This window comes from Puma concolor, chromosome E1 (genome assembly GCF_028749965.1).
Source record: "Puma concolor isolate L17-30 chromosome E1, mPumCon1.1.hap2, whole genome shotgun sequence".
In the NCBI taxonomy this organism is placed as follows: domain Eukaryota; kingdom Metazoa; phylum Chordata; class Mammalia; order Carnivora; family Felidae; genus Puma; species Puma concolor.
In genome coordinates this window covers 40,284,376-40,311,376 of record NC_141680.1, presented here as the reverse complement: position 1 = coordinate 40,311,376, position 27,001 = coordinate 40,284,376, and the positions used below count along the sequence as shown (strand labels likewise).

Below are 27,001 nucleotides of genomic sequence, written 5' to 3'. Positions count from 1 at the left end.
AAGGAAAATGAGTCACACAGTAGGTACTGCCTCCTCCTGCCTCTGTCCCTCCCCCCACTGCCCCTATCCATAGGGAATAACCCCATTCTGGTGGGTGGCCTTAGGAATTCATTTTTTCTCAGCAAGAATGATCTGGTTGTCAAAGGGCTCTTGAACCTGGAAAAGAGCCTCCTCATTCAAGCTTTCTCGAGATTTCTAGCCACTCCCTCCAGGAAAAGATGACTTGAGTGTAAGGAGGTGAGCTTAGGGTGGGCACAGAGCCACCCCAGACATAGGCTGGTGCCCAGCTATTTTCCAAAATATATTTGCAAATGGAGAAAGTGGGTGTGGAGAAAGGACATCCTTCCCCCAACTCCAGGGACCCACCCCTCTCCACAATACCCGCTCTCCCCGAGTCCTTATTTCATTTAAAAAAAAAAAAAAAAAAAGGTAAAAACAAAACAAAACAAAAAAAGCATAAGGACTGGATCTGTACAAGGACTGGATCTGGGTGGCATTGCTGCTCCCTTGTTCCTGGGCGCAGAGCTAGGTCTCAGAGACAGTCTCTGAATGGGTTGCTCTTATTCCTAGACACTCCCTGGAGCCTCCTCCTCTTCCAGGCCCAGCTTTCCTAAGTCCTTCTGTGTCAAAGGTCTGGAACAGGACAGCCAAGCTGGGCTGTTCCCTCGGGTGAGGAGACTGGCTGTGGCATCCATGGGACCCTAGAGTTGTCTGGGGCAGGGCTCCAGTCAGTCAAGGCTCCCCAGTGCTGCCCCCTCTTCCAACCAGGCTGTGCCCCTCTTGGCCACCTGGGAACTGGAGGAGGAAGGAAGGTGTCTAGCGTGGCAGGATTCCCTGCTTCATCGCGATGAAGGCCAGAAGTCAGGCTTTCCCCACTCCCTGAGGGTTCAGCAGGGTCTCGGCAGATTTGGCCTTTTCGCTCACACTGGCACATCCAGGCCCAGGTATTCGGGGTTCTCTGCTGTAGGGGTCCCTTCAAAGGTGCTGGGTGGAGAGCCCCGCTCAGATGTGTCCTGGTCCCAGTAATAGAGGTTGTCAAAGGCTGGGCTGAAGGCTGGAGGAGGGTGGGGCTGAGGGGCAGCCCTGCCCCTGGGTGCCAAGTACTCGGGGTTCTCCACAGCACCCCCAAAGGCAAAAACGTCTTTGACAACCCCATTCTTGCCGGGGGAAAGAGTCTTGGGGGACAGAGTCTTGGGCCTTTCCAGAGTGGCACCGGCAGGTCGAGAAGGAGGCAGAGGGCCTTCTAAGGGCGATGGGGGCTTTGGCCAAACCTCTGGCTGGTTCACGTATTCTGAAAGGGCGAGGAGGGGGCTCGTTAGAGGAAGAAACCCATTTGTCCCAGCTACTACCAGTGTCCCCACAGTGGGCCCTGGGCTGGGTACCCCAAGCTCCCCCCTCCCCTCCCAATCTCTCATCTTGGGCCTGGATTCCATACCAGGCTGGGGACTGCAGGTCAGGGGGGCAACGTAGCCATCAGTCTCAGGGGGTAGGGGTACGGTAGGATCCTCACTGTACCGCTGTAGAGGGCTGGGGTCCTGTGGGGAAAGGCTCTGCAGCCCCTTGGCTGCCCCCATTCCCAAGTCGCCATCAAACACATCAGAGCCAGCCCCTTCTGAGGGTGCCAGTGGAGACTTGGGAGGCTCTTCCTCGGAGGGCTCCAGCCCCAGTGTCAGCTCACCACCGCCACTCTGGAGATGAGAGAAAGTTACAATGGGGTCATTCATGGATCTGGGATAGAGACTCCATGGGAGGTGATAGGGTCACAGGGGATAAATTGGGACACCATTGGGATTTGACATAGTCATCATGAAGAGGAAGGGGTCAAGGCTTGGAAGGCAGTAGGAGTCGTCAGGGATAATGGGGTCTCCATGAGAGGTGACTGTTGGGGTGGGAGGGGACATAGAAGAAAAGGACACGGAGGAGGTAACTACACCCACCCACCACAGTGTGACCGAGGGCACTGACCCTGGTGGATGAGCTGCGGTGTCTGCGGTGGGCTGTGCCCCCGGCGCCTGGGGCAGGGTCTGGGCAGAAGAAACCCTGCTGGGGTACCAGGTACTCCTCAGCGTCCACCAGGTCTCCCATGTCCTCATCCTCCAGCAGTGAACGGTAGAAAGTGCTGTCCAAGGGACTGGCTGGGCCCAAGTCCTCATTCTGGGGAGGAAGGAGACAGTGACAGCCTCTCCCCAGCCCAGTGCACAGCCTTCCGAGAAAGGCTCAGGGCGGACAAAAGGCATGAGGCATGAGGCAGGAGCTGGGCTTGGAAGCCTGGGATCCTCTCCCTTCCCACCCTCTGTGGGAGAGTGCTCTTAGACATAGGCAGGGATGGGGTAGAAAGGCCCAGTACCTGGATGACCACAAAGCGCTGGGGGTCCCTGGCCATCCGGGAGAATTCGGCCACCAACTCCCGGAAACGTGGCCGACATTCAGAGTCTATCATCCAACCTGGGGGCGGGAGGGAGCTCAGCATCTCAGTTCTGGCTGCAGCCTGTGCGCGGGCCCCACCCCCTCTCCAGTCTGGTCTAGACAACCCCAGTGACTAGAGTCCAAAGTCCTCAGGTGGTAGAAAAGAGGTATCAGACTCAGATCCTGAGTTAGACCCTTTGAGAATCTCTACTAGTTTTCCCTTTTTATTTTGCATATAAGTCTCTTCCTAGTTGGTCTTCTAGAGCTCCTCTGGCCTGGTACTGTAAAAGGGAAGCGAGACCCTTCTGAGGCTCCTTCAACCATACTTGGAACCCTGGGCCCACATACAACCTGCTCTTGGCCTCCTCCCATGTCCCTTATAGGCCCCCCTTTACCCACCCCCCCCCCCCAGCACTTTCCATCCCTCCTCCAAGTAGCTGGCATAACTCAGCCACACACATTTGACCATGATCATGTAGACATCAATGGTGCAGATGGGGGGCTGGGGCAGCCGTTCCCCCTTCTCCAGCAGGTCAGGAATCTCCCGGGCTGGGATCCCATCATAAGGTTTGGCCCCAAAAGTCATCAGTTCCCATACAGTCACACCTGGGGCAAAGACAGGGTTAAGAGGTGAGGGGACAAGAGGGAGCTTTAGTGCACCGAGTCCCAGAGGCTCTGCCCAAGAGCCTGGCACCATGGGAAGAAGGGAGGGGTGCGATGCCAAGGGGCAGGAGATAGCCAGTCTTTCCTTAGTCCCAGGGAAGTACACAGACCCCGGCAGCCCCTTCCTTCCCTCCCACATTCATGCTAAGGTGTCTCCATTAATTCTTCTATCCCTGCTCTCCTCCTTCCACCAACATGGCCCCCCAGGCCCGTGGCTCCTTGTCCACCCCTCCTCCCAACCTTCCCTGCCACACACCGTAGCTCCACACGTCACTCTGATGGGTGAACCGCCGGCGGAGAATGGACTCCAGCGCCATCCACTTGATGGGCACCTGGGAGAGCAAAGAAGTCCTCAAACTAGGTGTGGTGGGGAGGTGGCTGTTCGTAGAATTCTCCCAGGGTCCAGACCCACTCCACCTTGCCTCCCTCCGCTTCCTCCTCTAACCTTGCCCCCGTCGGCATGGTACTCTGTCTCGTCAATGTCCAGCAGCCGAGCCAGCCCAAAATCTGTAATCTTGACGTGGTTGGGACTCTTGACCAGCACGTTCCGGGCAGCCAGGTCCCTGTGCACGAGCCGAACATCCTCCAAGTAGCTCATCCCCTGGGATCAGATGTGTCCATATGGACTCCGCTCTGGCCATATTCTCCCAGGAAACCTCCCCAATCCCAGCCCTGTGTGAAGTCAGAGGCTTGCCCCCAAGGACAGCTGCAGAGCTCAGGCCCCCTAAGTGCATACCTTGGCAATCTGCACACACCAGTTCAGCAGGTCCTGGGAGCCTAGGCGCCCACGGTGTTCTCGGACATGGTCTAAGAGGCAGCCATAAGGCATAAGCTGTGTCACCAACTGCACGGTGGATGTCAGACAGATGCCCAGAAGGCGAGACACATATGGGGAGCCCACGCCAGCCATCACATACGCTTCCTGGGGGGCAAGAGTGCACCCTGAGAAGGTGTGGGAGACCACAAACCTGCCACCACCACATACCCCTCTTGAGGGTCGAGGCGTGATGGGGGACCTTCACCCAATCCATCCCCATCCTGCACAAACCAGAACCATGGCCCACGGGAGGTTAAGAGTCAAGGCTTGGGGAATCACAGAGTGCCTCCCGAACCTCAGTGAAGAGAGAGCCCAGAGCCCAGACATACAGCTAGGAGGTCCCTCCTGTACTCCTGGCTAGGGAGAGCGGAGGGGCTTACGTCCAAGATTTCTTTGTTGGCTTTGGGAGATGTATTTTCCCTCAACACTTTGATGGCCACTGGGATTTTCACATTTTCCCCATCAGGGATCCAGATGCCCTGGGCAGAGAGAGGAGGATGTGAGCAGGAAAAGGGAACCCCAGATCCCACCTACAGTCGCCTCCGAATACCCTCCCCACTCTGGGGTCAAACGTGCTATATCATCAGCCTCACTATGTAGCCCAGCTCTCCACTCCCCTTCCCCTTGTTCCAGCCTCCCACCAAACTGCCCAACCAAACAGCACCACCCCAGCTCTTGGCTGTCTTCCCCACAGAACGCTTGGCCACACCCGCTGCATCCTCTGGGACCGCCCACCCAGGAACTTTGGCCCCACCCCTGACCTTGTAGACAGTGCCAAAAGCTCCGGATCCAAGCACCTTCACCTTCCTCAGCTCTGTTTCTTTCAGGATTCGCATCTGAGCCTGGTTGGGCATGGCTCCACTAGGCGTCAGGGGCTCCACCAGCTGGGGCGAGGGGGGGTGGGGCGTCAGTGAAGGAGGCTGGGCTGTAGACCCCAAGCCAACAGGGAGGCCCTGAGACTGCCTCACCTCCGTCTCCTGCAGCAGCCTCCGCATCGTGTACTTCCGGATCTTCTGCCGCCTTCGCTTGATTAGGATGCCAAGGACCAGCCCCACAACCACGACCAGCAGAATGCCCACCACAGCAGCAATGATGGACGTCACAGGGCTGGGGGCGGGAGCCAGGGTTAGGGACTGGGGACCAGGCTGGGGCATGAAAAGATGAAGGAGCCCCAGGGAGGGGCATGCAGGTAACTGGCCTTTGGAAAGGGAAGTCAGAAGGGTGACCCACGAACTCCCATCCTCTCTTTCCTACTCAGAAATCTCCCTTGGCTCCCTACTACCTCCAGGAGAGTCCAGCCTCCTTGCTGGACATTCAGAGCCCTTTTTACCCCCATCTCCAAATTGTCTATGTGACTGCCCATGGCTGTAGCCCAGGATTCTCAAACTTCCTGACAAAAATCACCAGGGAGCTGGTTAATGTGCATGAGTCTAGAGCCCCACTCCTAGCAACTCTGATTGTGGTATGGGGTGGGGCCCCAGGAATGTGCATTCAGCGATTCTGATGTTCCAGCCAAATTTTTCACCCATAGGTCATGATTTTCCACACCTCCCAGCCTTTGCACATTCTATTACTTCTGTCTGGACCACCATTTCTCCATGGGATCATCGTTTAAGACTCAGCTCATCCTAGGATAGATGCAGCTCTTGGGTGTTGACCCTACATCATTACCATCCTTGCCCTCCTCCCTTGCTTGGCTAAAGCCTGGCACATCACAGACCTCTCGTGAATGCTTGCTTCATGGACAAATGATTGCTTAGATACTCCAATCTGTTTTTGTCCGCAGAGTCTTTCCCAAAGAAAGACTTTGCCCACTGCCCAGAAATCAAGTCCAACCCTGTGGCCCGGTAGTGAGGGTGGGCCTATGCCCTAACGTGACCTACACTTCACCCCTTACTCCCTTCTCTGGGCTCACTTAATGGCTCACCATGCCAGAACCTTCAAACAAACACATCCTAGGTTTTCCTGACCCTTCCCCCACAATGCCACCCGGTTGCTTCTCCCTAATGCACATGAGCTACCTGCCCCTGTTTCAAGGCCTGGCTCAAATGCCACCTCCTCCTTGAAGCCTCCTGCCACCCCATTAAGACTTCATCTTTTCCTCCAGGGCATCTGCACTCTCTTCTCAATCTGCCTTCTGTCCCAGTGAGTTGAATATTGCCTATGCCTCTTATGAGGTATCTAGCTACTCGAGGGTGGGGAGGTACTGGGGGGTCTTTGCCATCTTTTCCTGTTCCCCACTCTCTAAGCATCCTGAGGAGGTCCTCCTTCCACTTGCTGAAGCAAATTGAAAGGTGAATCAACAGGGGAAGACTGGGCTAGAAAGGGACATGTGTCATGTCAGGAGATGCCCCTTTCCTGCAGCAGTGACCACCCAGGGGCTGATAGGGGATTGAGGAGCAGCATAGGGTGTGTCCCGGGGATCAGGCTGACCTGGCTCTCTGCTCGGCGGGGCAGCCCTTCTCGTCCAGGTCCGCACAGCTGCAGGAGAGAGAGGCCCATCAACCAGGCTGGGAAACACCTCCTGGTCTGACTCCAGCCTCACAACCACCCTAAGGTGGGTGTGGCTGGGTTATTATCCCCATTTGACAAAGACAGAAACTGGGCTCAAAGTCACCAATACTCTTCCTACCATCCCACAAGGGGATTCCTTCTCTGGCCTTGAACTTGAATTTCCTGCTCCCCTCTACCTGTCTATGGTAGGTAGGAATTGGGGAGCACCCAAAGAAGCATCAAGTCCAAAAACACAGCTACGTTCCTCTGTAAAAGAATGCCAGGGCAGTAAACTGGCCCAACTTCTGCAGAGGACAGTTTGGCAATACCTATTAGATAATGTCCGTGACCCGGCAGCTCCACCTCACAGGATATACTGTGAAAATGCCAACACCTGGGGGCACCTGGGTGGCTCAGTCGGTTAAGCGTCCGACTTCGGCTCAGGTCATGATCTCACGGTCCGTGAGTTCGAGCCCTGCGTCGGGCTCTGTGCTGACGGCTCAGAGCCTGGAGCCCATCTCAGATTCTGTGTCTCCCTCTCTCTCTGCCCCTCCCCTGTTCATGCTTTGTCTCTCTCTGTCTCAAAAATAAACATTAAAAAAAATTTTTTTTTTAAAAAGAAAATGCCAACACCTGTATGCCAGGGGGCATGTATAAGATGCTAACTTGTACATGGGGCTCAAGTGCAATAAACAGGAAAGAAAGAAAGAAAGAAAGAAAGAAAGAAAGAAAGAAAGAAAGAGAAAGAAACAAAGAAAGAGAAAAAGAAAGGGAGAGAGAGAAAGGGAAAAGAAAAAGAGAGAGAGAAAAAGGGGAGAAAGAAAAGAAAAAAAAAATCACTATCCCTCAAACAAGGACATGGTTAAATAATACTATATCCGGGCTGCAGATTGAGTAGTTAAAAAAAAGAGGAGGTATGGGGAGCCTGGGTGGCTCAGTTGGCTAAGGGACTGACTTTGGCTCAGATTATGATCTCATGGTTTGTGAGTTCGAGCTCCGTGTCAGGCTCTCTGCTGTCAGTGCAGAGTCCACTTCAGATACTCTCTCCCTCTCTTTCTCTCTCTCAAAAATAAACACTAAACAAAATTTTTTTAATAAAAAAAAAAGAGGAGGTAGATCCATGTGCATTCACAAGAAAGGACCTCCAAGATACATAAAGTAAGGGGTTGGGGGAGAAGCAAAGTTCAGAACAATTTGTAGAACACAGTCCCATTTGCATTAAAAAATGCATATACACGTGGGGTGCCTGGGTGGCTCAGTCAGTTGAGCGTCTGACTTCAGCTCAGGTCATGATCTTGCAGTTTGTGAGTTTGAGCCTCGCGTCGGGCTCTGTGCTGACAGCTCGGAGCCTGGAGCCTGCTTCAGATTCTGTGTCTCCTCTCTCTGCCCCTCCCCTGCTCATGCTCTGTCTCTCTGTCTCTCAATAATAAACGTTAAAAAAAAAAAATTTTTTTTAATGCATATACACGAAAACCAAACCTGACTATGTATGAGATGAACTATATGAAATTGCTATTTCTTGGCCATTTTTGACCTACAAAAACAGCAATCTTACAGGATTCAATATAATATAAATGTAATATGTGTTTATGCAGATGTGTAGAGAAAAGCCTGGAAGGCTGCACGTAGCAGACTGAATCTGATGGTTTTCCCTAGGGGACTGGAATGAAAGGGCACATTTGCTTTGCAATGTTTATACTTTTTGTTGCTGAAAGTGTTTATCATAAGGATGTATCCATGTGTCTCATGTGTAAATAAAGAAAACTGAATGAAAAAAAAGAAAATAGGGTATATCACCATGTCAGGAGATGGAAAAACATTGCAAGGTTCTGTTAAGTGAGAAAAAGGCAATTTGCAAACAATATGTATGGTCTGTGATCCCATTTTAGTAAAAGGAAATATATGTTAGAATGTGCACACATAAAAACAGTTGGAGAACAATAATATATATTAACTACAGTTTATATGTTATAATAATATATGTTAGAATGTGCACAGATAAAAACAACTAAGAATAATTATATATATATAAACACATATTTCACGTGTTATAATAATAATTATATGTTAACATGTACACAGGTAAGACCTGGAGGAAAAATATTACAAATTATTAACAGTGGGGATAGAACTGTTAATGACGTTCATTTATATTTCATGTTTTCATTTAAATTTTTTTTGTAATTTGGAGAGCATGTGGGTAGGGGAGAGGAGCAGAGGAAAAGAGAGAGCATCCCAAGCAGGCTCTATGCTCAGCATGGAGCCCAATGCAGGGCTTGATCCCACAACCCTGGGATCACAACCTGAGTGGAGATTGAGTCTTAATGCTTAACTGATGGAGTCACCCAGGTGCCTCTAAGGACTAATAATTAAAAAACAAAACAAAACAAAAACTAAGCAGTGTAAGCAAAGGCAGAGTTATCCCCCTTTTACAATAAGAGCCCCAGAAAGTCTCCTGGGACAAAGCCCTCCTTTCTGTAGAGAAGGCCCCCAGACTCACGAGTGGGTGCAGTTGATGGGGCATGGCTGGCACGTGCCCTCCTCATCTGCGAACTTCCAGATGGGCATGAAGGAGAGGTCAGGTTTCACCCCACTGGGGCAGCGAGCCACACAGAAAGGAGGGTCCTTGTAGTGGGCACAGGCCACACACTGGTCAGCTTCCTGGGAAGGGAAGAAGGATTGGAAGGGGGCTAGCACCAACACCTCCAGGGCAGCAGGACATGCCCTTGCGTCCCCTTCGTGCTTCCCATGGCCACTCCACAGCACTTTTGCCTTGCTCCTGGAACAGCCCAGACCAGCCATGTCTGCCACCCCTGCTCTTCACCCAGCTCCCCCCTCCCCTGCTCGAAGCTCAATCCTCAGGCAGGAGGCTTCAGATGAAGAACTGGAAGTCTAGCAGGGGAGTGTATTACTTAAGATATAACAGCAAGTAACAATAGTTAACTAACACACAGCAAATCGCTTGGGCACGGTGCCAAACCCTATTTTAAGTTCATTCTTCCCACATTCCAATGTACAATATTCACTTTATAAATGAGCGAACCAAGGATGGAAGCAGGGCCTGGATCCGAATCCAGAGAGTCTGATGCTTAAGCCCATAGGTCTAACCGCCTTGGCACAGCCACAGCCAAGGACACAGGCCTCCCCGGGACCTTTGCATAGTCTGAAGGGTCACAGGGTCCACTACACAACTTGCAGTCCCCAGCATGCCAGCCTCCTAATACCCTCCTGCCATCCAGGGCTGATCTCCGAGCCCTCTCCTGGGACATTCTACCGGACATGGCCAGGTGCCCGGCCACCCCACCCCACCCCTGCCCTTGCTTCCCTCCACCCACCTCGATCAAGCCCACTAGCAACTCACCGAGCCCAAGCAGGTCACTGAGCCATTCTGGGGCTGACACTCCGGGTGGCATGGCAGACAGAACCTATCCTTCACATACTCCCGGGGAAGCCTGACAGAAGGGATGGCTGAGGAGGGGGTCTGGAAGGAGCCCCCGTGCCCCACTCCGGCCGCCCCTCCTTCCCTGCCCCGCGTACCCCTGCAGTACTCGGCATTCCTCCACGCACTCCTGGCCCCGAAGGAACTGGCTGCAGTTGACACACTGGGTGGGTCCCGGACCCCAGCAGTGCCCATGGGCACACAGCGGGTAGCAGGCCAGGCCCTCACCCGCTGCAGTGAAGAGGAAGGGGGTTAGAGGGGACACTCAAGGAAGGTTCCAGGTCCACATGAACCAGGGGAGGAGGCTGTGGGCTGGACGGGGTGGGAATAGGTGCCGGGCAATGCGGGGAAAGAAAGAGCTGAGGCTCCAGGGACAGAGAGGAAAAGGAAGGCACAGATGCCAAGGCAGTGTGGCCAGGCCCAGCCGGAAGCCATGCCAAGAAGTCAAGCCAGCCACAGCCGTGTCAAGAATGGTGCACAAGGGATGGGCAGTCTGCACAAGTCCAAGATTGCTGCTGCTAGGGGCCCACAGGCACTCCTGTGTGCCGGCAGACGGGGAGCGTGTGGCGCTGGGCTCCCTGTCTTACCGCACTCGTCCTCTGGCCGGTTGGCGCTGTGGAGCAGGGCCTGGTGGGGGTTCCGGAAGAGCTGGTCCCAGGGCACCGTGTGTACGAAGCAGAGGCGGGAGTTGCGGTGGATGAGGGCCAGCCCACTGCCCAGCTCCCGCAGCGAGCGCAGCCCCAGCCAGCTGATGCCCAGCCCTTGAAGGGTCAGCGAGTAAGCACCGCTGTGGGAAGAGTGTTTGGCTGTCAGCAAGAGCTGCCCTCACCTCCTCCTGTCCCCAGCACACTCCGAAAACTCCCATGGAAATGTTACTGCTGGAGTCCCTCGGGAACAGGAATGCCCACCATGCCCAGAGCTTCTCAACGGGCTCCCTGGGAAGCTCCTCAGGACCACCCCCCCCCCCGCCCTTCCCCGGTGCTCACTCATGCAGAACTCGGCCCCGGATCACTCTGAGGTTCTGGAAGACACTGAGGTTAGGCAAGCTGTCTGGCCACGCGGAGATGTACAGGTAACCTGCGGGCACAGGGTGAGGCTAGGGGTGTGGGGACAGGAAGAGGACCCCCGACCCCATCAGAGCAGGATGCAGAGAAGCAAAGCCCACCTGTAATCTCCTCCAGAGCCTCAAACACTCTGAGCTGCTCAGGCTGCAGGGGGGCAGTGTTGGAGGCTGGGTCCCTAGAAGGATTAGGAGAGGAGTCAGCAGGGCCAGGAAGTAGGTGGGCATGACCCCCAGAGCTGACCCGGCCACCCTCCCCCACTGCCCTCCATTAATGACTTCATTTAAACCCTTTGCCCATCAAGCCCGGCTGTTTTCATCCTGAGTTTCAAAGCCCAAGCCCTAGTTTGGCAGGGTCTGTCAAAACAGTATTTATATCCTTTGATCTAGAAATCCTACTTCTAGGAATGTGGCCTAGAGAGACATTGGCTCCTGTTCCCAGAGACATGTACAGGGCAGAACTGTTTGTAAGAGCAAAATTAAAAATGACCAAAAGACCCATCAGTAAATAGAGGAGTTGTTAAATATAATCCCTGTCTATCCTGACTACAGATGAAAACTAACATTTGGCAGCACTTAAAAAAAAAAAAAAAAAAAAGAAAGAGCACTTAATATCGGCCAGGCACTGTTTTATGAGCATATGAATATTAACTCATTCAAACATTATAACCACCTTATGAGGTTGGGGCTATTTTTGCCCCCATTTTACAGATGAGAAAATTAAGGTACAGTAAGCAGGTCACATGACTAGAAAATGGTAGAGCCCGGTTTCGAACCCAGGCAGCCTGGCTCCTGAGCCTGAGCTCTTAGCTCTTCTTACTCTGCTCCACCTGCTCTTAGCTGTTGAAAGACCAAGGCAGCTTGACACGAAGTGCCTTGACCAGCTCTCTAGGGCGAGGGGCAGACAATATTCATGATAAGCTCCCATTTTAAGTCAACCTTCTCAATAAAATTACTAGAACTATGTTTCTCTGTGTGTGTCTAAGTATGTACAAATGGTCTAGGAGAACCCACACAAACTATTAGCAGTGGATTCCTCTGAAAAGGGGAATAGAGTTGCAGGAAGTGTTGAAAGGAACGTCCTCTTTTTAAATACATATTTTTATTGAAGTATAATTCACATCCAATAAAATGCACAGAGTTCTGATGTACAGTTTGAGGAGTTTTGACAAATGCATTCACTCATGTATCCACTACCCCAACTGATACACAGAACATTGTCATTGCCCCCAGAAACTTCTGTTGTGTCCCCTCTTGGTCCACCCATCCTGGGGCAACCACTGTTCTGATTTCTACCACCACAGAGTGGTTTTGCCTATTCTAGAGGTTCACGTAAAGAGAATAGCACAGTGTGGACTCTCTCTTGTTTGACTTATTTTGCTGACCATAATGGGTTTTGTTTTTGTTTTTTTAAATAGGTTCCACGCCCAGCGTGAAGCCCAACATCGGGGCTCGAACCCTGAGATCAAGACCTTAGCTGAGATCAAGAGTCGGACACTTAACCGCCTGAGCCACACAGGTGCCCCTGAACATGTTTTTGAGGCTCATCAATGTTGTTGTATAGATCAGTAAGTAGTTTGTTTCTTTTTATTGCTGAGAATTCCATTGTATAGATAAGGCACCATTTATTTATTCATTCACCTATTGGTATACATTTGCATTATCTCCAGCTGGGGGCTATTATGAATAAAGCCACTGCAAACTCAAGGAGAATTTTGCTTTCTCTGGATGGCTTGGCCTCCACACAAGTGCATATTTGTGGATAGCATGTCATTTATGCAAACAAACCCCCCACCACGTCCCCACACCCTCTGGTCCCCCTGCCCTTCCTGCCTCTTTTGCATTTCTGGCCTCCCACCTCTGTCTCCCACCATCCCCCAGAGATACTGCCACTTCTGGGTCCTCAGGATTCACTGACTGCCCTGATGCTGCTCAGGCCGCTGTGCCCACCCTTAAGTCCGCGTATCCTTACCCCTCAAAGCTCTCTGGCAGAAACGCCAGGCTCCCAAAGATCTTCTTGCAGCCGACAAATTCTTGGATGTTGGCACTGGTGACTGCCCTCGCCTCCCGCAGGTGCTCCATGCCTAGGCCGTAGCACACTGTGGGGAGGGGCAGGTGGTGAAGGGGCCGTCTCGGCCCCCACATGGAGCACCAGGAACTTAAACTCCGGGGTCCTGTCCACAGTCCCCCCCGGGGCCACGTGCCCCCTTGCACAGACAGGAAATACAGGGGAACGTGTCAGACTGATCCAGGGAGGGCCAGGACAGAGACATTGGAAGAAAAGGACTGGGTCCCAGGAGGGTCTGAAGAAGAATGGGACTGTGGGCCAAGCTGGGTGTGCAGAGGGGCAGGAACTGTAGCCTGGCTCCGGGGGTGGCCAGCAGTTACCTCGGGCACAGGGCTTGCTGCATTTCTCACACCGCTGTGTTCCATCCTCAGCTGTCACCTCTTGGTTGTTCAGGGGACAGACCAGGGTGCAGGATCCCACGTCCGTAGACAGGTAGTTGTCTGAGGAGATGGGGACTGTGTGTCCGTCTGCCCTGGGCCTTCACGCCCCACCATGCCCACATAGTGCAGTAAGAATATCAACCAATACTGAAATCCCCTTACTGCGTATCTGCACACTCACCAGTCATGTACTCCTCACAACCCTACGTGACAGGCACTGTTAGATTCCCATTTTGCCAAGAGGGAATCATCGTAGTTTTATGTAAATTACTCAAGGTCATGTGCTATCAAGTGGAGGAGCCAGGACTGGACACAAAAAGTCTGGCTCTACATTTTGTACTGTAACCCACCACGGGGAGGATACAACCAGGAGCTGAGAGCCCACTCCTGCCTCTCATGACACGAAGAAAGAGGGCCCCAGGTCTGAGGTCAGTCCCCCGATGCACATCGATAAATACAGGAACTGTTAAATAAAACTCTGATCAATCTAGACTACACAATAAAAATTAGCATTTAGGAGTGCTTAGTATGTGCCAGGCACTATTCTAAGAGCTTTACCAATATATATTTTTTTAAGGCTTATTTATTTATTTTTGGGAGAGAGAGCTCAAGCAGGAGAGGGGCAGAGAGAGAGGGAGTGAGAGAGAATCCCAAGCAGGATTCATGCTGTCAGCACAGAGCTCGACTCAGGGTTCGAATTCATCAGCTGTGAGATCATGACCTGAGCCAAAATCAAGAGTCGGACGCTTAACCAACTGAGTCACCCAGGCGCCCCTAAGAGCTTTACAAATATGAACTCATCCAAATCTTATAATCACCTTATGAGATTGGGGCTATGTTGCCCCCATCCTCAAATGAGAAAACAGGTACAGGAAGCAGGTCATGTGACTAGAAAATGGTAGAGCCCGGTTTCGAACCCAGGCAGCCTGGCTCCTGAGCCTGGGCTCTTAGCTCCTACTCTGCTCCACCTGCTCTTAGCTGTTGAAAGACCAAGGCAGCTCGACACGAAGTGCCGTGACCAGCTCGCCAGAGCGAGGGTCAGACGATACTCACCATACGCTCCCATTTACTTAAACCAACCCCCCTCCCAGCAAAATTACTAAAACGACATTTGTCCCTGGCACTCACAGGGACAGGCAGTCACACAGCTGGCACCGAAGGTATAACGGCCCTCAGGGTTGGGCATGGATTCGAAGGTGTCCGTGTTGTAGGTGACCAGGGCTGGGCAGTGCAGCTCACAGATGCCACTGTGGTTGAAGTGGAGGCAGGCCTGGAGGCGGGGGTTGGGGGGTGGGGGTGACGGGGGTGGAGACAGGTAGCTGGTGGTCACTGGGCTGTTTTTCCCTGGCGTGCAACGGGCAACAGGGCAGGAGCAGGCAGGGTGCCCCTCCCCTTGCACCCCGGGGTCCCGTGGGCACATACCAGGCAGTCAGAATGCTTGGGGCCCGTGCAGCCAGCAGCACACTGCTCGTGGCAGCAGTCAGTGGGCTGCGGGCCCTTGCAGCGGGCACAGCCACCAGCACAGACAGTTCGAGTCACTGTGAGACAAAGGGCAGGATGAGGGCTGGGCAGTAGCCCAGGCACCAGACCCTCACCAGCATCACTTTCTGTGACGACTTCCTGCCCCACCCCCTGGGAAGACACCGAGGTCTGGTAACCCTCCCAGCCCGGCCCCCTGCCCCACCCCCCGGATTCTGGGCCTCCTAGCACTCACAGCTCTGACAGTCCCCGGAACTTGCTCCCCAGCAGTGGGAGTCTTTACAAGCTGGAGAACAGGGTTGGCCTGGGGAGAGAAATAGACAGAGACCAGGAGGCAGAATGCAGTGAGGGAGAGTCGGCAGGAAAAGAAGACTCAGAAAACAGAGGCACGAGCTAGAAGCAGAGGGAAGCAGGACAGAGGACCACGGAGATGAAGAGACACAGAGAAATGGCAGGAGGGAAATGGGACAGAAAGAGGGAATGGGTAGTGTTAGTACAGGGGTGGGGAGTGGAGGGGGTGTGAGTGAGCGGGGAGTTTGGGGATCGCTGGGTTGCCTGAGAAAGAGAGGAAGCTACAGGCAGGGAGAAGCATGGCTTACAGGCCCGAGAGCGGTTGGTGTCTATCAGCATGAGGGCCAGCTGGTTGTTCTTATGGAAGATGTCCTTCCACAGAATCGTGTCCTGGTGGCAGAGCTGCGGGTTCCGCTGAATGAGGACCCCTCCCTTCAGGATCTCTGTGGGGCAGGCAATAATCAGCACTTTCCTTTCCTGTCTGTCACTTTCTGCCCTCCCATGGGACTCTCCTGAGCTCTTTAGAGGGGAGCAGGCCTCTTAAACACACCCCAGTTTCCCCAGGGATTAGAGAAGACACCTTCAGCATCTTCTAGCCGTACCAGAACCCCACCCCTCCCACCCTGCCCCACACACATGAACAACCTGAGATCCAGGGAGGAGTGAGTTGTCCATGACAGGGTCCAGATGTCCATGCCACCCTCTCCTGTCCTCCCACCTCTATACTCTGTGCACACTGCTTACTGGTTAAAAAAGACTCTGGAGTCTGAAAACCAGCCTCACCACTAACTAGCTATGTCATAGCTATGTAACCTTGAGCAAGTCACTTATCCTCTGTAAACCTGTTTTCTCATCTGTAAAATGAGAATAGCACTGATGCTTCCCTTGCAAGATTACAGCACAACCAAAATGGGATCGTGTATGCCAAGTGACTGGCCACAGAGTCTGGGATACTGTCAGCTCCAAGGCTGCCACATACAGTTATGCAGGTTGTTCACTGCACATGTGTACTCAGCCAAGAAGTGGACTAACCCCAGCCTGTATCCTAATTATCAAACTGTGCAGGCTCGTGCAAGCTGTGACTTCCTGGGAAGAAGGGAGATCTTCTCATCTTCACAAAGGCACCTTCCCAAGCCCCACCTGCATCCATCCAGAAGGGATGCCAGTTCTAATTCACACAAAGTTTCCCACGCGTAGCAGTGGCCCTGATCAGCTCCCGATAACAAGGAGAAGGTTTCAATGATAATGATGATCACCTGTGAGGCTTCGGAGCTGCAGCTCCCGCAGCCCTCCTAGGGCAGCCCCTGTAGCAGGGGTGCCACTGTCCAGTGGGTCTCCGTTGTCCAGCACGGCCAGGGCGTAGTTGTCCTCAAAGAGCTGGGTGCCTCGCACGATTCGTAGCCTCTGCAGTGGGACCTGTCTCACTTGGTTGTGGGCAATGAGCACATAGCCTTGCACCTCCTGGATGTCCTGGGAGAGAACAGGACCAGGTGGGGCTGAAGCAGGCCCAGGCCCTGGAACACGACCACCCCCCCCCCCCGGCCTCCTCTAAGTCACCAAGTGCAAAGCCCCCATCCGCTGAGAAGTCCAGCTCTGTCACGCATAAAGTAGAGATCAAGGCCACTCCCCACGTCCCCAAACCAGAGTCGTGTATGATCAAGACAGATAAATGGTGGGGGGAGCACTGTGTGAACTATGAGCAAGCGCCACACCCTCTCTGCATCTCAGTTCCCTCATCCATAAAAGGAAACACCTAGATGACATGACGTCTGTGATTTGACCAAGCCTCACACACGTGGCCCCACTCCAGGGCACTGTGGACACAACCCAGCAGGCTGGTTCCCACTCTCTCCCCTGCTCGTGACCCTTTCACATACATTTTCCATTTGGTTTTCCCAGAGGGGAGTCAAAGCATGCTCCCTGCTTCCAAAACACAGACAGAGAAGCCAGGGGCCGAGACCATATTCACATGGCTTGTCGGTAGAACTGGACCTAGAACCCACAACCTCCCAGCAGCCCTTTCACCACGCCAGGCAGGACAGGGACAGTGGCCGGGGCAGATGGACAGGAGGAGGCGATTGCTGGCAAGGGAGCCAAAAATTTAGCAGAGGCACATGTGCATTCTACCCAGGGATGTCCAGGGCCAGCCACATGACTGAGAGGGAGTCAACTGGTCTTGCAGTAGAACAGATAGGGCGCAGGTATCAGAAAGGACTTCCCAGTTGAGGAGCCGCAACAAGAGAAGAACTATAGGGCACCTTCTTCTACCCATTTATAAGCATAGGGCTCAGCTCAGCTGGAGGCAGGACCTGGCTGGGTCCCCCATGGGCCTCACCTGCAGGAAGGAGAGGCTGGCATTGGCATGCAGGTAGGTGAGCTCCAGGTTGCCCTGTACCACTTGACAGCCCTGGTAGAGGTGGCGGAGCATGTCCAGGTGGGTCTCGGGACTGGCTGGGAGCCGCAGCTTCATGTCTGTGCCGGTGCACACTGGGAGGAGAGAGGAGATGGGTCAGAGGCCGCTGCCCCGTCAGCTTCTCCAGCCTGGCACCTCCTCCACACTCACTCCGCAGAGTCATGCCATCTCGGACGGCGAGAAAGCACAAGTGAAGGACCCCGCTTCCCATGTCCCTTGCACCTGCAGAAGGCACAACGGCCAAAGAAAGTCTGCAAGTTTGGGAAGAGGAGGGAAATCAGAGGAAACGCTCCTTCTAACTCGGCCCATCCTGAGTATCCAGAGGGGCCCCCATTGTGCCAGCCCTGGGGAGTTTGCCCGCCTGATCCGGGGTGGTGGCTGGCAAAGAAAGCCTCCCTTTGTCCCCAAGGCACCACTCGTGGCCAAGGGGTAAAAATCCCCCAAGAGAGGCCATGATGAATCATGAAGCTTCTGGATACCCCCTGCCCCTATCCCAAGCAAACAAACTCAGGGCATTCTCCCCACCCCATTCCAATACCACCCACATGCCAGCCTCTTGGCAAGGGATGTCCACCCCCACAATGCCACCCAGGAAGGAAGGAAGGAGGGTCAGCTAGAGTCATAGCTGGGGCATGGGGACCACTAGGGGCCTGGTCACTGCAGGGACCTCTGGAATTCCCCCAGGCAGAAAAAAAAAGGAGCATCAGACCCCAACAACGGGCATCCGGACCCAGGCTGCAGATCTTGGGCCAGAGCGATGCCCTACTCTGACGGCTCCTATGCTGGCACTTCACCCTTGCCACCTCCTCAGGGCAAGACTCCAGAACCAGCTGGCAGAATCTATGCCACGAAACTCCTGCCACAAGGGCACTACGTCAGCCCTGTGTACCTTCTTCCCAGGGCCAACCCTCAGCCAAGGGGCATCAAGATGAATTGCCTCCCCGGCCCACCTGGACCCCAGCAGCGTGTCCCTGAGACCGGAAGTACCTACAAAGCCCAGGGATACAGAAGGGGTAAACTACTCCTGGTGAGGGGCTGCTCTGGACAACAGCTGGCACCATGCCTGCCAGTAGGGGGGAGATTAAAGTGCCCAGTTGAACCCGTTTTTCTGCTCTGGTGAGGAGATGAATCACCTGGCGCGTCTTGCCCAGGAGGGTGCGCCGGGGGGAGGTGGGTGGAGGGCACCCCCAGATACACAGGCCCACAGGTGCCTGAGCTGCTTGGGATTTCCTGTTGGTTGCCACTGCACCTCCCACGGACTGTGTGCAGATTCAGGGGGACAGCAGTGGCTGACTTCAAGGTCTGACACCAGGATTCCTGCTCTCCCAGCAACTTGGAGCCTGAAGTCAAATCCTGGGGGATAAGAGAGATCCCCTGCCTCCAGAAAGCTGGGGAAAGGCTGGTAGGGCCAGTGCCTCGGGTTCATGTTGAGGCCAATGGCCATGAGCTGACAGTCTCTCAGTAAAAGCCAGAGTGGTCTCTGTTCCCACCCCTTTGGACAGATAGGGAAGGAAGCAAAGAGGGAGGAAGGGGAGGGCCCAGAAATAGAACTCAAGGGTCCCTCCCCCCAGACTCCCAAGAGAAACAGGAGCTGGGGGTGGCAGGCCAGGCCCAAAATAACGCCCGCTGCCAGGACCTCCTGCGGCCTCAGCAGCCTCAGCTGCTTTGTAGGCACAGCTGTCTTTAGGCCCAGACCCCAAAGCTCTGGCCCAAACCCGGGACAGGGACAAGCAGAGCTGGAGCAGAGGCTGTCTCCACCCGCTGTGGCCCTCTGCCTCCTCTAAAGGACACCAGCTGTGGCAGCCAGGCAATAGGAAAACAACAACAATGGGAACACCAAGGGCAGCCACGTTAGCTGAGCACCTACTGTGTACTGTCAGGCACTCTGGGTGGAGCCTCATTATGTCCTCCCGAGGCTGGGACAGCAACTTCTCTCTTGCAAAGAAGAAAACTGAGGCCGACAGGGGTTCGTCTCCCAAGATCTTAATAAAGCTTATGAGCGATAGAGGCAGGATTTGAACTTGAGTCTGTCTGACTTTAGATCCTACGTTCTTAACTGGACATATACAAATTCACCCCACATCAGGTGCAAAGGGGAATACATACCAACTCTACTGATACCACTGATAAACATCACAGACTCTGGGCAGGGCAGGGGGGCTGGGCTGAGCTGAGGGCCAGAAAGAGTGGTAGCCCCACCCCACTAGTGAGTTTGTGGCTGATTTTAGTCTAAGATTCTTTAAGCGTTTGCAGCGGGTGGTGAAGTCAGGTACTGAGACCTACTCTCCCAGAGAGCTGGAGGCTTGCGGGCAAATTTCCCCACCAAGCTGACATGAAGCCAAGAAAAGCCTCTTGACACCTCCCCTACTTCCACCTCTGTCCCCTTCACCATGGAGCTCAGCACCTCCCACCCCCTCCCCCATCTGCTCACCAGACTCCTTCTCCCCAGTCCTCACCACAGTCCCCATATCCACTCAGCCCCCTTGATTTTCAGGGAGTAGGGTGTGAGAAGTCTTGTTCTACACAGGAGAGCTCTGTGTCTTCAGGACACCTGACCCTCAGAAGCCCCAACCTCTCCAGCTCTCTGACGCAAAGTCACTATGAGGCAGGACCAGCCCAACACCAGATAAGAGTTTGCTGGATGGATGGATGGATGGATGGATGGATGGATGAAATCCAATCAAGAACTTGCACACCACCAGGTAGTAGTTGAGGTTCTGGTGTTCATCCCTCTGCTGAAAGGCTATTCAGAGTCCTTCATATCCCTCTGGCTGGACTTCAGTGGTCAGGGTTTGGTCCTAGCTCTGGGGGGTGCTCTCCAGAAGGTTCTGCCCTCCCTGCCGCACTTCAGCCCCAGCTGCTTCTCTTGCTCACCAGCAAGAGATACTTCCTTTGGTTTCCATGAACACTACCTGCATCCCCAAAACTCAACTCCCCCAGACCTACAGGTTAAGAGCCCATTCTAGTGATGCCCAGAACTCACCCACCATACATACATGGTATCAGGTCCCATATCAGACCAGGGTCTGGGCTCAGGATCATTAAACCAGAACCCTAGCTGGCCTGCTCATGTGTGACCTTGAGCAAGTCAAAGGACCTCTGGGGGCAGAGGCCATATCAGATTCATCTCTATGCCCAGCAGTGCCTGTGACTTCGTAGGCGCTCAATGACTATTTAGTGACCTGAACTTGGCTGTGAGGATGGGATAATAAAACACTAACAGGGGCGCCTGGGTGGCGCAGTTGGTTAAGCGTCCGACTTCAGCCAGGTCACGATCTCGCGGTCCGGGAGTTCGAGCCCCGCGTCAGGCTCTGGGCTGATGGCTCAGAGCCTGGAGCCTGTTTCCGATTCTGTGTCTCCCTCTCTCTCTGCCCCTCCCCCGTTCATGCTCTGTCTCTCTCTGTCCCAAAAATAAATAAACGTTGAAAAAAATAAAAAAATAAAAAAAAAAACACAACACTAACAACTCTTACTTTCTGCAGAGAAGTTAAATGAGAGTTAAATGAGATAATGAATCAAAAAAGCAGCCTGTAAACATGAAAAGGCTTTGTAAACAGAACTGAGGCAACACAAACATTGGCTATAATAATTCTCCCACTCCTAGAGAGCACACACCCGTCGCCCTACATGGGCTCTCTTCCCAAGGGTGAGAAGGAAAGGTAGCTTAGCAAGAGATGGAGATGTCACCCCATAAGGGCTTCCCACAGGCAGAGGCAGAGAGGGGGATCTCTTTCCAGATCATTTCAGCTCTCGGGGGCAGGCACAACTACTGGGGCCTTACTCTAGCCCCCCACTAATGGTTCCTCCATACTGGCTCCTCTTCTTCCATTCCAGCTGTCTCCCTCATTCCAGCCCTGCAGGGCCCCCTGACTTCCACCCTGTCCCTGCCCTCAGTCCCTTGCCATGCTTGGAGGGCCCAAGAGGAAGGCAGGCATGGGCTGGACAGGGAGGAAGAGGACCTCAGTGGGCCCAGTTCACTCCACTTTCTATAGGCTAGATAAGGGAACTCACTTACCTGAATAACAGAGTAGCACCTCTACCCCAGTCTGGCCACCTGGCTGCCCCTGAGGCTTTGCTCACCCCATTCCTGTTGAATAGGATATGACTTTGACCAACTCTTAATGCCTCCTCATTAGACATTATTATTGGGTCTACTAGACATATTTGGGTCACTAGGAAGCCTTGGATAAATCACTTCACTTCTTTGAACTGTGTGTACCCACTTCCTTGGATTGTTGCAGAGATGAAATGAAACCGTCGATGGAAAAGAACCTGGCACACAGGAAGCACACTGGACATTTTTCAAAAGTTCAGGCAAGGTGTGGGAGGGGAGATGGGCTAAATGGGTAAGGGCATTAAGGAATCTACTCCTGAAATCATTGTTGCACCATATGCTAACTTAGATGCAAATTTATTTACTTTTTTTTTAATTTTTTTTCAACGTTTATTTATTTTTGGGACAGAGAGAGACAGAGCATGAACGGGGGAGGGGCAGAGAGAGAGGGAGACACAGAATCGGAAACAGGCTCCAGGCTCTGAGCCATCAGCCCAGAGCCCGACGTGGGGCTCGAACTCACGGACCGCGAGATCGTGACCTGGCTGAAGTCGGACGCTTAACCAACTGCGCCACCCAGGCGCCCCGCTTAGATGCAAATTTAAAAAATAAAGTAAATTAAAAAAGTTTGTCAAAAGTTCAGGCAAGGGAAGTTCATATAGCTGGAGTGTGGGTAATTCCAAACCAAGAGAAAATGAAAGATGACTTTGTATTTGGAATGAGATGTATTTTCCCTTTTCACACTTCATCCTATCGCTTCATTTGTTGCTTTTTTCCCCCTTGAGTATTAGAATGAAGTTACTTTCCTCAAGTAAGGTAAAAAGGAAGGAGGTTGTTAGAAGAATCGCTTGGGAATTAAAATAGGACCTCTGCAAGATAAGGATGTGTTTGCTACACTTGACAAAAGTTTGACCTCTAAGAATGGGTCCTAGCAAAATCCTGACCCTCTGGATCCTCCCTGTCTCCCCTTTCCCCCAAATTCCTGCCCTAGCCCTCATCCCTGGGATATAATGGGGGTGCTAGAGGCAGCCGGGCGGTGCCCTGCCATTGCAACCATTCTCTGCCCGACACACCCAACATCTGTCTTTGCACCCAGCAGTGCAGATCGAGGGGTGAGATAGGCCTGAGGAGGCCCCAGTCATCGCTGAGAGAACTGACCCCTCTGTATCCCAGCACCGCAGCAACCCAGGCCACCCCCACCTGCTCAACTTACAGGCCCAGCTGAGGGGGGCAGCAGCTCAGCCTGACAGCGCAGCCTGGCCTCACCCATCGCAGCAGAAGGTCAGGGCTGCAGACAGACGCCCGCCTGGGAAACAGGGAGACGTATGGGCTCCCAGGAAAGTGGAACCTCCTTTGTCAGAGAGAAGGCGTGGGGCCACCTCCCACTGTTTACAGCAGATCTGACCCAGCACCTTGAGGGAGTTCCTTGAGAGGGCAGAGTTCAGTCAAGTCCCTAAGCCAGCAGGGAGACTGCTGTTTGGCAACACAAAGCCCAGACACGCAAACACAGACCACACAACGCAGGAACACCCTAGCATAGACGCCCCTCAGAGAATACTGCAACGCTCTGACAGAGAGGCCCTCGGGCAACACACAGACGGGATGACCCCCACCCCTTCTCCAGACTCCCTGACCGATGGAGACCACCCACTACTCCCCAGAACACTCCCATTTTGTCTTCCCAACAGCACAGTGATGCCAGCCGCAGTGTCACCCATTGTTCAAGGTGGATTAATACAGTGATTTCGAATGTGTGGCTGGGGGTCACACCGTCTGGGGGGTCCCATCTTGGACCCACTACTTCCTTGATGCGATGTAACCTCTTTAAGCCCAGGTGTTTACCTGGAAATGGGAATACTAGTAGGATTTCTCTTGTGGGGTTGGTCTGAGGATTTAGAGGGCGTGCATGCAAACCACCGCGCACCATGCCTAGCCCAAAGTATATCTCCAGCACACGGTGGCTTTAATTGTTAGTGCCTAGATGGGCCAATGGGGCAGAACCGGCACTACCCCCACCACCGTGCCTCCCCACACACAGCATGAAGGAAAAGGCAGGACAACCCGGCCCTCTGCAAACCCACATCTGGCCCTCTGTCTTTACCTTTCCTTCCCGCCCCCCACCCACCCCGCAGGACTGCCCAGGAATCCCCCGCTGGGAAATCTCCCACTCTATGCCCCAGACCAGGAAACCTACCACCGCCCCTCCGTGGCCCGTGCTCTCCAGAAGTCACAAAGCACACAGTCCCCGGGCTGGCCCTGAAGAAACTTGCTCAAAACAAACGTCTCCCCCTCCCCCCACCCCAGACTCCAGCATGAGGCAACTCGGCAGTCCGACCGGCCACCCTCTCCAGCCCGGCTCTGGCCGGACAGGTTACTTTCCCCACCACCCCCCTCCACACCGCGATCCTGCCTGAAGCTGGAGGAACTAAACCCAATCGGCTGCGGGGGGAGGGGGGGGTGGGGAGATGGGACCGGGGGAGGGGCAACAGAAGGGACCCCCGAGGAATCCAGCTCAGTCCAGTCTGGAGGCGGAGGCTGCCAACTGGAAAGTCTTTGAGAAAGCTTGAAGGGGCTCAAGAAAGGGGAACACACACACACACACACACACACACACACACACACACACACACACATCATGCAGTACACCCTTTGATGGCAAACTTTCCGAACAATTTCAGAGAACTTTTTTGACAAGTTCCCATTGCCGTCGCCGAGTCTGGAAAGCGCCAGTCTCTTGCCTGGGACATCTAGAGCGGCTTGGGCGTCATCGCCCCCCTGCCCCACCTTCCTTTGCCCCCTCCCCGGCGAGGCCGGCTGCTCGGGAGCGCCGACACCGTCCAAAACTTCGGACCGGGAAGTTCGTGTGGCCCCCCCTCTGCCCCCGCCAGCCCGGGGACCTTCGGCGGGGGCCCCAGGCTGCAGGGTCGCGTCGCTGCTTCGTGCCCTCACCACACCAGACCTACCTTGGGTGCCCGTGGCTCCGGAGGGCAGGAGGGCGAGGAGGAGCCCCCAGCGGCACCAGGCCGCCAGCTCCATGGTGCTCACTGCGGCTCCGGCCCCATGGCTCGGGCTGGACCGGGCTGCGAAGGGCCGGGCGGCTGCCTGGGAGCTCTGCTCGGCTCTCGGGGCACGACGCAGGGGACTCTCAGCTCCACAACTTCATTCTTGTACTTCCTCAAGGCAGCCCTCCTCCTCCACCTCCTCCTCCTCCCGTGATTGGGAGCGAGCGTGCTCACGGCTCGCCCCCCCACCCCCTCCACCGCATTCCAGCGAGTCCCTGGGAGTGGCAACTCCCAGCTTCACTTTCTCCCTCCGCGCGCAGGCCTGGGGTGCGCCCCTCCCGGCGCCCGGACGCCGGGGTTGCCTGCGCACTTCTGGCGCGTTCCCATGGAGAACCCCTAAAGCAGGGGACGGCGATCGGCACCCCCTCCTCCACCACCGGGCGGAGTCTGGGGCAAATGCTTTAGGCTGCCATCCTTAACTTTCCTTGAAGTCGCAGGTTTTATCTTAGACATTCCTGGCGAGTTTGCACCCCTACTCCATCACATGCCTGTTTTTAAAAATATCAAATGATGGTTCTCCCACCACATCCTCAAATCAAATTGATAGTAAAGGAGGTGGATGTGTTGTGTTTTTAACTTGTGGCTTCCAGGACTCCCTGGCATACCTTCTGGAATCTTTTAAGTATCTTTTTCCAGTCTGAAAAGCACAGTTTTAATCGGGAGAACCTACAAGTTTGGGGAGAGAGTCAAATTAGAGGGACTTCCATCTCAGTCTTTCCAAGAACATCCATTCGTCTGTTTCTTCACAGGGCCACTCAGCACTCAATTCTTCCAAAGTTCCTTTTCTGTCCCTTGCTTTTTACTAGCCTGATCGATTCTGCCTCCCCACCCTGCATTCCTTCTGGAGCCCCTGGCCCTGCTCTTAAGGCCCAGTGGGGGATGGAAGTGGGGGTGATGGAAGGAAGGTGTGTCTTTGTTGGAAATTCCAACCAAAAATACAGGGGACATACTTAACTAACAAATTATTCGTTGTTTATCTGAAATTCAAATTTAACTGGGCATCCTTATTTTTATTTGCTAAGTCTGGCAACTCTAGTTGGAATGTCTCAGCCAAGAGCAGAGCATGCCTGTGCTGGTCAAGAGGGGATCAGAGGCATCTACTGAGCACTGAAGAATGAAGGACACTAGCATTTCTTAAACTGCTTTCATATTCCTAGCATGGTTGTTGGTAGGCATTTTCACAGTAGAGGGGTTGGAATCAGAATGACCTGGGTTCAAAGTTCCAGTCTGCCATGTATTAGCTGTGCAACCCAAGGCAAGTGAGCAAGGCTCTCTGAGTCTCAGTTTGCTCACTACTGAAATAGGATCTGGCATGCTCTACCAGGGATTAAAGAAGATAATGCTCCTGAAGCACTCAGAACAGTGTGTAGCACATAGTAATTGCTCAATAAGTGGTCTCAGGTTTATGGATACTGGGGTAGATCCAGGTTTGGTGGTATCTGAACTTATGAAATTGCGGGGGGGGACTCTCTTCAAGATAAGGAATACAAAGTTATGAGCACGAAATTAGACACATATATGCAAATGAAGGGCCTGAAGCTTACCCTTCTTTAACAGCATGGTGAGTCCACCTCTGGCTCTAACCAGCAATGTGCAAACTACAGGTTAAGTTCATTTGGAAGTTTGGTCATCGAGCCAATTTAGATGATCAAGACAAGTCTTTTTTTTTTTTTTAAGAAATAGAATGCAATACGGGGTGCCTGGGTGGCTCAGTCAGTTAAGCAGTTGACTCTTAGTTTCATGATCTCACAGTTTGTGACTTTGAGCCCAGACTCGGGCTTCGTGCCATCAGTGCAGAACCTGCTTGGGATTCTCTCTCTCCCTCTCTCTGCCCCTCCCCCACTTGTGCTCTAAACAAATGAATAAATAAATAAAACTTTAAGAAAAAAGAAATAGAATGCAATGGAAATGATCTGTGTACATCGCATGTTAATGTGGGTAAGGGTATGTGTGTGTGATGGGTGATGATATACAATGGATTTATCCCTTGGATAATAGTCACAAACGTTCAAGAAATACTGCTGAGTATGGGGACACAGCGGCCCTTTGGGATGGGCATTAATATCTCTATTTTCTCTAGCGTTAGAGTTGGAGTTGATTAAGGTGAGGGCAAGATCAAGGAAAAGAGGCTCAGATGAGTTAACCAATTTGCCCAGGAGCATCTGCCTCAGAGCTAATGAGGGAAAAGGTGAACACCTAGCCAAAACTAGTCCCTCACCCTCACTCATCACAAACCCAAATCCAGGGACCTGGTCAAGGTGCCTCTCGGCCCTCAGGGAAAGGAGACAGTAGACCTAGTCCCAAGAGTCACTTGTGGGTCATGCACTGGAGCACTTGCTCTTCAAGAGACCATCAGGGTGTTAGGATCAGCATCAG

General features: G+C 53.4%; 1 protein-coding gene across 2 annotated transcripts; it reads right to left on the bottom strand.

Moving 5' to 3' along the window:
- Window positions 1-288: 288 nt before the first annotated feature.
- Window positions 289-24,798, bottom strand: ERBB2 (erb-b2 receptor tyrosine kinase 2). Of its 2 annotated transcripts, XM_086687207.1 has the most exons (28): window positions 24,527-24,798; window positions 22,777-22,869; window positions 17,432-17,583; window positions 16,353-16,566; window positions 15,405-15,539; window positions 15,041-15,109; window positions 14,749-14,864; window positions 14,455-14,596; window positions 13,267-13,386; window positions 12,851-12,977; window positions 10,984-11,057; window positions 10,805-10,895; window positions 10,406-10,605; window positions 9,917-10,049; window positions 9,741-9,831; window positions 8,880-9,040; window positions 6,320-6,367; window positions 4,855-4,993; window positions 4,648-4,770; window positions 4,267-4,365; window positions 3,806-3,991; window positions 3,515-3,670; window positions 3,326-3,401; window positions 2,866-3,012; window positions 2,348-2,445; window positions 1,966-2,154; window positions 1,436-1,688; window positions 289-1,291 (listed from the first exon to the last, which is right to left on the bottom strand). In XM_086687207.1, exons 3-28 carry the CDS (start codon window positions 17,564-17,566, stop codon window positions 921-923), a joined length of 3,693 nt encoding a protein of 1,230 aa, XP_086543333.1. In that variant the 5' UTR covers window positions 17,567-17,583; window positions 22,777-22,869; window positions 24,527-24,798; the 3' UTR covers window positions 289-920. The 2 variants fall into 2 exon arrangements, with proteins under 2 accessions (XP_086543333.1, XP_025773333.1); XM_025917548.2 differs by lacking the exon at window positions 22,777-22,869 and having other exon boundaries at window positions 24,527-24,797.
- Between the last annotated feature and the right edge of the window lie 2,203 nt (window positions 24,799-27,001).